Consider the following 13687-nt stretch of genomic DNA (forward strand, 5'->3'; position numbering starts at 1 on the left):
CTTAAATATGGGGAAAATGATAGGACTAAGGGATTTTCCTTACACTGGCGGCGCACTTATGTATGAATCTTTTCTCCTTTAAGAGATGACTCAAGGCTTGTAGCTATGTTTTGACTCTCCAGTGTGTCCCTTGTTTTGAAAAGACACAAAACTCTTCTGGCCGTTTTCACTTTCCAAGGGAGCATTTTTTCTGAATGGTGAGCGCAAGCATCCTGTTCCTCACTGAGGGAAACAAAATAAAGTGAGTGCTCGTATGTTATGGCCATTGTCACTTCAGACAAAGGTGAAAGCTATTACGATTAACTTTGTGAACATTTTTAATACGAGCGAAATGCTTTCCACAGTCTCAGCGTCTTTTTAAAAATGCTATCTAAATGCATGGCATTTAGCTGTAGGGAAGGAATAAGTATCAAATTGATAATACAATAGCTAAGTCTTAAACACGTTACTTTGTATAGGGAAATTCTTACTATATCAAAAACGTCCCTGTCTCAGTAACAAGTATTTCCAGCTCTTACCTTTCTTTTTCTCTTAAGAAGACGACGCAGATATAAACTATTCGAGGGTAAAGACTACCACTGTCTTGCGTTATAATGTAAAAAAATAGACCTGTGAGTGTAAAACTTTTATATTAAGCCTTAAGTAGGAACTACGCTAGTCTTTAAATATCTTTTGTTTTGCAAGTACCACATATGAAAGTCTATATATACTGAGTTGCAGAACAACAGGTTCAGCTTTAGGAAAGTATCTATCTGCTGTTGATATTTCGATCTTATCAGTAGCACACATCTTTACAAGCCTGTGAACACTGAATTCACACAAGCAGAACTGATGACATAAGCTGTCCTCTACAGGTGGTTATGAGCTAATTTTACCAAGACACAGCTGGGTGTCACCCACACACTGAATCCAGCAAAGCTTACATTAATAAAGCACTGACACTTGGCTTTTTTAAAAAAATCATGCACATGAATCTCTCTTATGCTAGAATATCATCCTAGGCATAGAAATTATTGTTGTCCGCTTTAGGTTCCTTGCACGATGCTTGTTTTTTTGGTTCGGTCCAGGATACAGATGGCCTTATTCATTTTAATTAAAAACTGCTGTGAAAAAAGGAATGACATACTATACAGAGCTTTCTTCTTACACTTCAGATAGTTCATTGCAAAAGAAATTTGGGAAGGAGAAATAAAATTTGGGAAAAGTTAATGGGTTGTTACATTCATGGCAAATGAAAACTTGTGATTTTTGACACGCACATTTTGAACTGAGCTTTTCTTAGCATCCAACTATTACAGTTCTTGCAAAACTTACTATCTTTGCATCAGGCTAAGTGTATGTGTCGTGGAAAAGACACTGGATATATTTAAAGCTTCGCAGGTCATGTAGCTAGAAACAGCAACAGTATTCTAAGACCTTCCCTGCATTGTTGTCCTCTTTCCTTAAAAAATATGCTTTTTGCAAGACCATGTGATTTTGCAATATCTGATGTAAGCATTGGCTTTAATTCAGTAAAGTTGTTGCCGTGAAGGGCTCGTGAGAAGGCTTAAGCGAGAGGAGGAGTTTTAACAGCTCAAAAGTTGTTTTGCCAAGGAGCAGCTGTAGATGTGGCCAACACATACGGACACAGACCCCAAACATTCCTTTGGCAGACAGGTATAAAAAGGATGCATTTCTACCATTCCATAGGATAACAAGGGTTATTTCAGTATGTTATTAAACTAGCTGTAATTCAAAGAGGTTAATCAGAGGCTGCACTTGATAATCTGTATTTATGCAGTTCATCTTGCTCCAAATATCTCAAATTCGGGATTTTTAATAGCTTTTGAAAAACTGTATTTTGACCACTCTGAGCTGTGAGAAAACACATAAATCATTTTAAATAACAGAGAATAAAAGCCCAACCTTCTGCTACACGCTGTAGAAAACATCAAACAATTACAGTGACTTTTATTCATTATTCAAATAAATTGATCGGGAATTTTACGACTCCTTGCCTGCAAAAAGAGGTGTATTTAGTTCTTCAGAAAGCACTTTCTAGGTTTACGTTCTTATGCATTATCAAGTAAACAATCACGTTCTTTTGTGCTATCTTGTCAAGGGATTTAGGCTTGACACTTGACACTTTGTAAAAGTCAGGTACGTGCAGCCACAAGTGACATGTGGAGCAAGCTTCACTTTGGAGTTCAGAACCCTTTGCCCCTGAGAATTTATCTATATAGACAAATAAAGGAATTTTATGCCTAAATTATACGTTAGCTTATCAACAAGAAATTGCATAAGTCCCCAACCGTATAAGAACACTTTTTTTTCCTAGGAGTATTAATATGAATTTACACAGAATAGGATCTAACCTTATAATATACATTAGAAAGAATTTGAGACTGGATTTAACCCCCCCCAAAAAAAAAATTGACAAATTTTCTTGGATGTGTATATATAATTGAAGTGAATTTAATAGTTATGCTTGTGTAACAACGTTGGATTTGGTTCATTATTGCACATTTAAAGCTTTCAGTAGCGCAAACTGCAAAATTACAAGTACCCAGCAGGTGTCACCTTCATTCATATTGTATATATGATAATCAAGTTTAGAATTTTTTTATTTAGAATTTAAATTCACAGCAGGAGTCTTAAACACTGGAACATGTTTTCAGAAGAGCATGTAAAACGTATGAATTTGATCTGATACACTTTAGTAACACTAGGATTTCTGAAACACTTGTAATCTGGAAATGTTTATGCACCAAATAATTTACACATAGCCAGGACTGTACTTACACGCCTCAATAACATGTGTAAGATATGCCTGTAAATGCACATATTTAAACCTGAAAATCCATTTAACGGATTCGATTTAATTCGTATGTCCTTAACGCCGTATAAATATATACTACAACATTGCCTTTGATTCTGAGGCCTGTATTGCAAAAATAGATGCAAGCTCCTCTTTACTCACGGAGATCTTAAGCGAGGTTGGAAGTGCTGCAGGAGGGCACGTAATTCCACTTCCGCAGACAAGTGCTTTAAGTTGCTGACTTTTTGAAACTGCACCTCACAGAAATGAATTTTCATATGGATTATGCTGAATTATCAAGCAAACATCACAGATCCACTTGATTTACATTGCTTTTCAACGCAAATCAAATGTTTTTATTAATATTTAGCAGCTTTATACTTAGCTAAGGTGTAAATTTACTCAGGAAAGGTTGAATCACTGTGATTCAGCCACCTTCAAGCAGAAGCAACATAAAGAAACATGCACTCTGCATTTTAAACCTCTAACCTCCAACTACTATTTGGCATTGGGATAGTTACTAGGTCAGAGTCATGCCTTTTAGATAGTGATTAAAAAATGCACTTTGTCCATGTAGCTGGATTTTGTAATACGATCCTGTAGCAATTTGGTAACGTCTCTGGTTTTGTTAGTGTGGCGCACTGCTTAGAAAAGTGCATGCGCCACACGGCTGGGCCTGATTCAAAATCCTTTGAAAATAATAGAAAGACTTCTAAGGGCTTAAGCCATGAGGCAGTCAGACGTGTGAAAAGGCCGAGCTATGACAGGTGAAGGTAAAAGTAGACATTTGCAACAAATCACACGGCGGCAGACGCCAAAAAGCATACAAGCCGATTTCAATTGCCGTCTGAAAACTGCTTTTAATTCACAAAACTCATTGGAAAATGCCACTTTTTTTTCCCCAAAGGGATTAATATTGATTACACATTTGCACTTACATTACTTTTTTTTTATTAAATTTATTTAAATCAAGTCAGCTTGAGGCTTCCGAAAGTTAAGGTACGGTATAAGCTGTACTTCCGTGAGGATGCATGGGGAAGGAGACACGGTTTCAAAGAAAAATGCCTTTTTTTCCATATGATCTAGATATATGCTTATGCTTAGAATAAGACAGGGCTTTGTATCACATGTGAAAAAACAGGAAATTCTACGTAATCATTCCCTAATTAAAAGATCTTTATTTTTTCCAAGGTGAATTACTCACTTAAAAGCCAGGAAACGATTACGTTAAGGCTGACTACACCTAAACATTGGCAAGAAGGCGAAAACGCAGACGCGGGGAAATTTTACAAAGAAAGACGGTGCGCGCAAAGGCTTAGAGAGCAAATTACAGATTTCTGTCGCGAAAACAAAAATTGCCGGCTTGCTGCAGACGTCAGGCCGGCAGGACTGTGTCTCAGGCAGCCTGCTCGGGGGCTGGCAGAGGTTCACGGCCACCACAGCACCAACACGTGTTCTTGTTTGAAAAGGTTTCTTTGTTTTGAAGCAGTGTTTTCGCAAATGCGAGGAATGAATCCTGGCTCGTCCTCCACGTGACGACACGTGCTGTGTTTTGCGCAGGGACAGAGTGTTTTCTGGGGGGTCGGCAACCGGGAGAGCGGAGCCGGGCTGGCGCTGGCCTCGCAGGGCGCTAGGCGTCCACGCCGCCTGTACCTGAAACGCTGCCCAGACGACGCGGGTGCGTCTGAAACGGCCGTGCAGCGCCCGAGGGCAGACACCCTGCGGTGGGACGTGCGCAGAGCGGCTCCCTCGGGAGGCGGGTAGGAAGCGGAAGGGACAGGGAGAGCTTTGACGTCTGCCACCCGGGGATTAGCAGCGTGAACGCTTTTAGGATCGAGGCTGGGGCAGCGTTCAGAGCGGCAAGAGAGCAGCTGCCGAGGGCTCCCCTGTGGGAGCGGGGTTTACCCGAGCGGCAGGCCTGCGGCCAGCTCAGGCCGCCGGAGGGAGCGCGCGGAGCGGGCGGCCGCCAGCCGCGGGAGCTCCCTGACGGGGCGCACGCGGCGGCGGTTGCGGCGGCGGTTGCGGCGGCCGCGCGGGAAGGGACGGGGGAGGGGGGGAGGGGGGGGGGAGCGAACGCAGCGCCCACCGCCCCCTCCCGCCCGCGTGGAAGCCGGGGGCGGGGCCGCGCTTTGTGACGCGCGGGCGCGCGCGGCCCCGCCCTTCTCCCCCGCCCCGCCCCGCCCCCCGGCCCGGCTCGGGCCGAACCTGCTGAGGGAGCGGAGAGGGAAGATGGAGGCGGCGGCGCTGCGGGGGGCCTGGCCGGGCCGAGCGGCGGGAGCGAGGCGGTAGCGGCTCCGCCGGGTTTTCCCTTCCCCAGGCGCCGCTTGTGAAAGGCGGGAGGCGCAAGCCGCCTTCCCCCCCCCCCCTCCTCCCCGCCCCGCGCAAGGGGATGGCGGCGCCGGGCCCTCCGCAGCTGCCGTGGCTGCGGCTGGGCCCGCGGCTGCGGGCCGGGCTGGAGGTCGCGCTGCGGGTGCCCAGCCTGTTCCTCATCGACGCCATCTTCAACTCGTCCCCGCTGCCGGGGGGCTCCTTGAGCGCCGCGTTGCTGGGCGTGCTGCTGCGGCTGCTGGGTGAGCGACCTTCCCGTCCGGCGCCCGGGCGGCCCCCGCCGCCTCGCCTCCGGCCTTCCTGCCCGGCCCGGGCCGGTGCTGCTCCCCCCCCCCCCCCCCCCCCGTCACGGGGAGCCCGCGGGGCCGCTGCCGCCCCCCCCCCACCCCCCGCCGCTGGCCTTGTTTACGGCTGCAGGCAGGGGGTGGGCGCTGCTGCTGCTCTCTTCCGCTCCCTTTCCCGAGCGTCTTTTTTTTTTTTTATTATTACTTATTTATTTATCCCTGCTGTTACGGCCTGTCTCTCTCCTTCCCCCCCCCCCCCCCCTTTCCCCTATCTCTGACCCCCTTCTGGCTGTTTCCTTTCTGCTACTCTAGGCTCCCCCCCCCCCCCCCCCCCAGCCCCCTGCTCACTCGCTCCTCCTGGTGTGCTGCTCTGGTAGCTCATCTTCCCGCCCTCCCGTCGGGAGCCGGAGTGCTTGTTCTCCTCCTTTGCAGCCCTTGGCTGTCCCCTCCCCGGCGCCATGGCGGGGACCTGCTGGGCGCCCCCGGCTGTCCGCCCGGCCCGCTCCGGTGCCGTCCTTTCGTGCCTCCTGAGCGAGTTAACCCAGGGGAACTGCTCGAGCTGGCTGGGACGGCTCCCACGTACCGCCGTGATGCTGGTGGGCGGCCGAGGGGTGCCAGGGCGGCCGAAGTAGCGGACCCGAATCGGGTTTGGCGATGTTTAATGGAGCGGGATGGGTTTTGTGCCATGTGGCAGCTTTGCGTTGCTGTGACTTGCCGCTTCTCTACTGCGAGCGGAGGGGGTGGTGGCTGTAGTCTGGAGGTTTCCACCGTGCCTGTGGAAACCTTGTGACATCGTGATTGTAGACGTTAAAAAAAAAAAAAAAGCACTTGGATAGTGTGGTGTCTTCCCGAAATACGCTGCTGAAGCCCTTATTTTAGGAATGGCAGTTCAAAAACGCTCGAAACTTGAATCCCAAGTGGAATAGAACTGGAGGGGTCTCTTAAAACTGGATATTTTTGAACTTTTTTTTTTTTCTAATCCTGGGATGAAGGCTGAAAGTCGTTTGTATAAATCACTATGTGCTACTATTCTCAGTGTTACATACAGTGTAATGAGAGGTTCTTTATGCAACCCAAGCAAGGTTGGGTTCATTGGATTATAAACGACATTGCGTTAACAGCTAAACAAGTCGTGGTGAATTATACTGGAATCCTGAGTCAGGAAGGAAAGCAGAGGAACATGAAATACAGCTAGGATTTTTGCAGGCCCCTGATGTGTTGACGTTTTGTTGGATTTTATGAAAAATTATGATACTATGAAAAATCTGATATTATGGGAAGATTAGGAATGCAAGAAGGGAGGTGAACAGGAAAGAAGATGCACAGCGAGAAGTGCAGGGGTGACAGTACTGCAGTAGCTGGAGAGCAGAGGGGAAGAAGTGAAGGATAATCTGTAGTAAGATAGCAGATAACAGGAGAGTGAGGCAAGAAAATAACAAAGCAGGTAGTTCAGGTGTGCGCTTTCTTCTTTGGTAAAGGATGTCTGGGAAAGTTGCTGTCCTTATGAGAAGCGTAGGCCTGGAAGATTCTGACTTAGCTACTTTGTCATGTATTGCAGCTGGTACTGTTGGCTTCGTGACAGCGAAGAGGGAATTCTTCCTCTCTGTTTCCCATTTTCTAGTACTTTTGTTTTATACGTCTAGAGCTGTGAAGAATGCTTCTTGGTGATCAAAATATTCCTTTCTAAGGAAATGGACATTGCAGTGCCTTACTGAAATCATTTTCAGAGTCCCTTGTTGTATGATCCAGATGCTGTAGAAAGGGCCTTGAAATTAATCCCACATAAATTAGAATGGTGGATTTGTTATTGGATGATGTCTCTTAAGTGTATGATAATGGGATTAGATGATTAAGAAGTTCTTCAGGATTGTGTTTATGTGCTCACTTTTAATGCTAAATGGAGTTTTTTTTTTAAAGTTGCCTGCACAGTTCTCCAGCCCCCCCCCCCCCCACCCCATCACTTTCTATGTATGTAACTTCATTGGGTTATAAACAGCAACAAAATAAGTTCTAAAACTGTAACACAATTTTTTTCTCTCTAATGTTTTGATTAACTTTGCTTTACGTCTCCTACATGATGTTTACCTTTCATATCTTTGACTGCAGATTTTGTAAGTGATTACAGGAGAAGCACCACCTCAGAAATATAGAACAGTTGCATCAGAAAACAGTCCCTCCTCAGTGAGGACACTGATTTTCTGACAGAGTCACTATAAATACTGTACTTTACGGAAGGATGCAGAAACAAGCAGAATGTCTGGGGCTAGGAAGAAGAGTTATTTGGCAGTTCCACATAATTAAAATATTATCATGTAAAGGTAGTTATGCCCTGCAATTGACTGAAAAGAGAATTCTAGATAGTGTGCTACTGTAAGGATATTGGCAAATGGCAGGAGTTGAGGGAAAAAACATGAGAGAGAGAGATTCATTGTAATATAAGAAATATGTGTGGCTTGATTAAGTGCTCCTTTTGGAGGCGATACTAGATAAATGGTGATGGAATAATACAGATAGGAGTAGTAAGTTGCACAGGAAAAAGCAGTATATACGGAAACATGAAAAAAATCTTAGAGATACTGTTGTATGTAATAATAACAGAGGGAAAATGGGAAGGATCTACTGTTTGGTGAATACTTTAAAGGGAAAACCCTCTTTGGTGAATACTTTAAAGGGAAAACCCTCTTTGGTGAATACTTTAAAGGGAAAACCCTCTTTGGTGAATACTTTAAAGGGAAAACCCTCTTTGGTGAATACTTTAAAGGGAAAACCCTCTTTGGTGAATACTTTAAAGGGAAAACCCTCTTTGGTGAATACTTTAAAGGGAAAACCCTCTTTGGTGAATACTTTAAAGGGAAAACCCTCTTTGGTGAATACTTTAAAGGGAAAACCCTCTTTGGTGAATACTTTAAAGGGAAAACCCTCTTTGGTGAATACTTTAAAGGGAAAACCCTTGTTGTGGCAAAAAGGTGGACTGAATGACATAAACTGAAGCTGGGGGTTTGCCTCCCGTTCCAAGATTTCAGTCGTCACGTGTAGCCTTTTGGGGTTCCTTCAGGGGGCTTTTACACCTGGGTTTTGACAGAGAAATGCTACCATTTTGTTAGGCCCTCTCTAGGGAGACAAGTAAGTGTAACTTTTCTTTCTGTGACTCATTTACAGTACTGTTTTTAGGTATGTGTGTTGCATGCAGGTAGTCAGTATTTTAAGATGACCTGTAGTATATGATACAGACTTGTTACTACAGCTGCAAGGAAGAGAAATGGATTTTGTAACCTTTTGTTAAGGTATGTTTCAGAGCAACCTGGTTAGTACAAAATGCATCTCATTTGTCTCAAATTGTCAGAATTATGTAAATATGTTGTTTCAGTCGTTTGAGCCTTTTCAGTGACCTCTGAAGAAAGAGGAAGGGTACAAACCTGTCATTGATGTTGATTTACCCATAGTATGCACAAAAAGGGAGCAAAACTGTCAAGCCTGTGAAAAAGACCACTGTATATAATGAATATTTAGCTTTCATGGAAGAACTGAGCTGTGATACAATGCACTTCCTGAAAATTGATTGAGGTTTTTTCTCAATCAACTTCTCAAGGTTAATGATTAGTTAGGAAGAATGGTTTTCTATATTGGACTATGCTGCTTGCAAATTATACTGCTAACATGCATTCATAACTGGGCACTCTTTTTTTTTTTTTTCCCCTTTTGTAGTCTCTCTTTTGCTGTTGATTCACGGTGACCCTATTCCTTCTCGTTCAGTCTTTGAGGCCTTTTCTGAATAAGTGCGGTTGTCAATGCTACCAATAGAACTAAAGTGCTAGTTCTCAGCCAAGTTTCCTATTCCCATGATCAAGATACTATGGCTTAAATTTTTTTTTTTTTTTTTTTTGCAATAGTTTATTGTGGAAGATTTGGAACAATCTCAAATACCAGGCTCAGAAAACACTGGTGCTGTCCTAAGTAAAAAAGCAGAGTACTTGTATTTTCACTAGTTTTAGTGCAGAAGTTGAAAACAACTCATAATCAAATACAAGTTGTACAGATCAAAACCTCTCCAGACTGGTTTGGATGTGACAGCGGTTGCATAGGCTGGAAGCTAATTGAGAGGCCCAAAACAAAGGTGTTTCCTGGAGAGGAAATGCTTAAGGAAGTATCAGAGAATCTAGTCGTATGTGCCATTTCATTTAACATCTGTTGGGGTAGGGTGCTCCTCTATATATTACACATTGAAAAGTGTAAGCACTACAGAAAGAATATTGCAAGGACATGAATGCCATACAAAGGTACTGTAGATAGGATGACAGCGTTTCTCATAAGGAAGTGCAAACTTTGAATCATGGGCAAGACATATTCCTGGTCAGATATCAGGCAAAGGTTAGCAAACAGGAATTTTGAGATCTAAATCTGGCTTCTAGCAAATAGACACAAGTTCACACTGGTGTTTGGTAAAGAAGTGTTTGGTACAGTTTTGGATTCTTGTGCACAAAGTGCTACATTGCGGGAAAAGGTCTTCCCCATATGACTTTTAGTTCAGGATGCCTTTTCAGAAATTCAAGCATATTGAAGAAATTGCAAAGAGGCTGTCCTTCCTCCCTTCTCCTCCTTCTGAGTAAGCTACAGCAATTTTTCAATATTTTGACAGTTGTGGTAAAAAGTCTAAAAAGTTGTGGGATGCAATTAAAATATTTTAGTGTTATAAACATTATGCCTTCTGTACTGCCATAATAACTTGATGTTAATAAGAGTTAAAAATGAAACCTAATAAAAATTACTTAAAGCTTGACAGATCTCACTGCTATGATATTAAATTGTCTGAAGCAGACTAGTTTACCTGTTCCTCATCCTTCAGTGTTGTGCATCTTGTGACAATTTCTCAACATACTCAAACTGATATATTACTGACAGTATAAGAGTAAACTGTAATAAATAGTCATGATTTTTATTGAAATGGAAACCTTGAAAGCCAGGTAGTTACATTGTAAAAATACCACATTCATTGGAACACAACTAGCAATCTCTAGAAAAAATGGTGTGTTCCCGTTTTCCTAGTAACTTTCTGTAAACCACTTAATGCTCTATAGCATTCTGTATGAGTTAACTTGACTAGTTTTACTCTTTTGCTTATTTTATCAGTGTCAACTGAAATTAAAAAAAGCAAAGATCCTATTTGCTGTTGTTCAGTTCATTTCAATTTTAAATTGAGGAATGGGGGAAGGGGAAGGTTGTTAGCCGCAAAAGCTTGACTTGTCAGAAAGCCTGACATAACGTATGAGAGTTGTTAACCTATTGATAACCTACTTGCATCATACTCTACCGTTGATTCATGCCCATACTTAGTGAAAGGGTTTAGCTCAACTGTTTTGGAAAATATGTAATACTTGGAGTAGCTTGGACTCTGGCAGTTCAGTACATTGCTCAGGTGAATTAATGGACTTAAGGCAGGATAAATGGGTAAAATGTAGTAACCTTAAAGAGAAAAGTGAAGCTGTGTGTGGTAATTCTTTCAGCTTTTAAAACTTAGGTACCCTCAGAGTTCAAGACCGATCTGGAAGGATCTTTGAGGAAGATTGGGGAAGTTGTCAGTGTTGTAAACTGAAACTGCAGATAAGCTTGTCAGTTGCGGCAACTTACGCTTGCGTTCTCTTTGCGTCACAGCTGCAATGCACTGATGTATTAAATGCAGCTTAAGTGGTTCTGTTGTCTGTTCTCTGAAAATGGCATCCTCAGCAATGTAGAGTTTGAAGAACAGCTCATATGAGTAACTAATCTGAAAGCAATACATTAAATAATTGTAGCTCAAAAACCAATAGGTAAAATCTGTTGTACAACTTCTGCTGATAACTAAATTATTTCAATCTGTTTTCAGGTGTTTTTGTATCCAGTGTTGTTCTGGTCTTACAACAGCGAGCACTTTTCAAGTTTTATATGATCGCCTCGGCGTTTCTGCTGGCTGCAACTTCAGTGTTGGTGAATTACTATGCTTCTTTGCACATAAACTTCTACAGTGCCTACTACACAGCAGCTTTTGGAATTCAGTTCTTCCCTCATAAAGGACCTTCGCTATGGATGGCACTTTCCATCCTTCAGCTTACCTTTGGAATTGGATATGTTACCTTGTTAAATGTGCAGTCCATCTACTCTCAACTAATCATACTGGATATATTGATTCCTGTAATTGGCTTGGTTGTTGAATTACCTTTAAATGTCCGACAGATGCTTGTTTTTGTTTCAGGCCTAGTTCTGACACTAAATACCACAGCCATCTTAGTTATGAAAATTAAGTGGTTCTACTACTCGGTGAGATATGTTTATCTGCTAGTAAGGCATATGTATCGCATTTATGGATTACAGCTATTGATGGAAGATACGTGGAAAAGAATCCGTTTTCCAGCTGTATTGCGCGTCTTCTGGCTAACAAGACTTACGGCACAAGCTGTGGTATTAACATACGTTGTAAAGATGGCAGAAACTAGTACAGAAGAAAAATTCTTCTTAATATCATGGGATAGCTGTTGGGAACTGATTTGCAGTCTGATAATAAGTGGTTGTGATTCTACTTTAACTGTGTTAGGCATGAGTGCTGTAATTTCCTCAATAGCGCATTATTTGGGCCTTGGTATCTTGGCCTTCATTGGATCAACTGATGAAGACGACAAAAGGCTTGGTTTTGTAGCACCTGTTTTGTTTTTCATTTTGGCTCTACAGACTGGTTTAAGTGGACTGAAACCAGAAGAAAGGTTAGTTCGCCTAAGTCGAAACATGTGCCTTTTGTTAACCGCAGTCCTGCATTTTATCCATGGAATGACAGACCCTGTGCTGATGTCTCTCAGTGCCTCTCACGTGTCATCATTTCGCAGACACTTCCCTGTACTGTTTGTTTCGGCTTGCCTTTTCATCCTTCCAGTTCTGCTCAGCTATATCCTCTGGCACCACTATGCACTAAACACGTGGCTTTTTGCAGTTACAGCATTCTGTGTAGAGCTTTGCCTGAAAGTAATAGTTTCTATTACTGTTTATATATTGTTTATGATTGATGGCTACTATAATGTGCTATGGGAAAAACTTGACGATTATGTCTACTATGTTCGTTCAACTGGCAATATTATTGAATTTATATTTGGAGTAATCATGTTTGGAAATGGAGCTTATACCATGGTTTTTGAATCAGGAAGCAAGATTCGTGCTTGTATGATGTGTCTACATGCTTACTTCAACATTTACTTGCAAGCGAAGAATGGCTGGAAGACTTTTATAAATCGCAGGACAGCTGTTAAGAAAATAAACTCACTTCCAGAGATAAAAGGAAGCCGCTTACATGAAATAGATGATGTATGTGCAATCTGCTATCATGAGTTTACCACATCTGCTCGTATTACTCCATGCAATCATTACTTTCATGCACTTTGTCTTCGGAAGTGGCTGTATATTCAGGACACTTGCCCAATGTGCCATCAGAAAGTATATATTGAGGACAAGGAAAATGTCAATATTTCTAACAGCAACGGGTTTGTTGCACCAAATGAAAATCCTGTACAAGTTGCAGAAGAAGCTGCTGATGCTGAAAATGAACTAAATGAAGATAACGACAGTTCGGATAGTGATGAGGAAGATGACGACTGCGTGGCACAGCACTTGAATGAGACTGTTGACTCTAATTCTCTTGGTGATTAAAATGTCCTTTACTAAACCGTGAGGTATTGGTTTCAAATTGACTTCAACAGAATAAAATTATCACTTTGTAGTTATTACACTTAAGCACAACAGCAGTATCTTAATGTTGAGTCTGTGAATGGTGGTTGTTTACTGTGGTATGTGCTACTGTAAATATACCTCTAATTTCTGCTGGTCTCTTTCATGACCACCTTAAACTTATGTACATTATTGTACATGGAATAAAATGTTTTCACATGTTTTTAAGATGGTTGGAAAAAACACTCTTTAATTGATGTAGTGATATGCTGTGCCAAAGACTGTATACCAGTAATCCCTGATCAGTGAGTTCTGGGTGCAAACAAAAAATATTGGTGAAAACAGACTGTTCAGTAGGTCAACTTAGAAATGAAAGAAGCCTGAACCAAAGCAGCTCTACTTACTAATGCAGTATTAGCAGAGCTTTATAGCTATAAACTAGTGAGCTATGTAAAAAAAAAAAAGTAAAATAAATTTAGGTTGGTAGACTTAATGTTCTAGCATTTGCATACATGAAACAAAAATTGAAACTGCTAAGCTTTTTGGTAAAGTAGTAAAGCATGCCATTGATTTGTTGAACGCTTTACTCCTGAAT

The 13687-nt window shown here is 42.3% G+C and overlaps 1 protein-coding gene across 4 annotated transcripts; it reads left to right on the forward strand.

The window, feature by feature from the left end:
• Positions 1–4356: 4356 nt before the first annotated feature.
• Positions 4357–13566, forward strand: RNF139 (ring finger protein 139). 4 transcript variants are annotated; one of them, XM_068933257.1, is made up of 3 exons: positions 4996–5035; positions 5211–5367; positions 11270–13566. In XM_068933257.1, the coding sequence occupies exons 1-3, from the start codon at positions 5027–5029 to the stop codon at positions 13072–13074; spliced, it is 1971 nt and encodes a 656-aa protein (XP_068789358.1). In that variant the 5' UTR covers positions 4996–5026; the 3' UTR covers positions 13075–13566. The 4 variants fall into 4 exon arrangements, with proteins under 4 accessions (XP_068789359.1, XP_068789357.1, XP_068789358.1 ...); XM_068933258.1 differs by lacking the exons at positions 4996–5035; positions 5211–5367 and adding an exon at positions 4357–4557; XM_068933256.1 differs by having other exon boundaries at positions 4984–5367.
• The last annotated feature ends 121 nt before the right edge of the window (positions 13567–13687 follow it).

This window comes from Struthio camelus, chromosome 2 (assembly GCF_040807025.1).
Source record: "Struthio camelus isolate bStrCam1 chromosome 2, bStrCam1.hap1, whole genome shotgun sequence".
Lineage (NCBI taxonomy): Eukaryota > Metazoa > Chordata > Aves > Struthioniformes > Struthionidae > Struthio > Struthio camelus.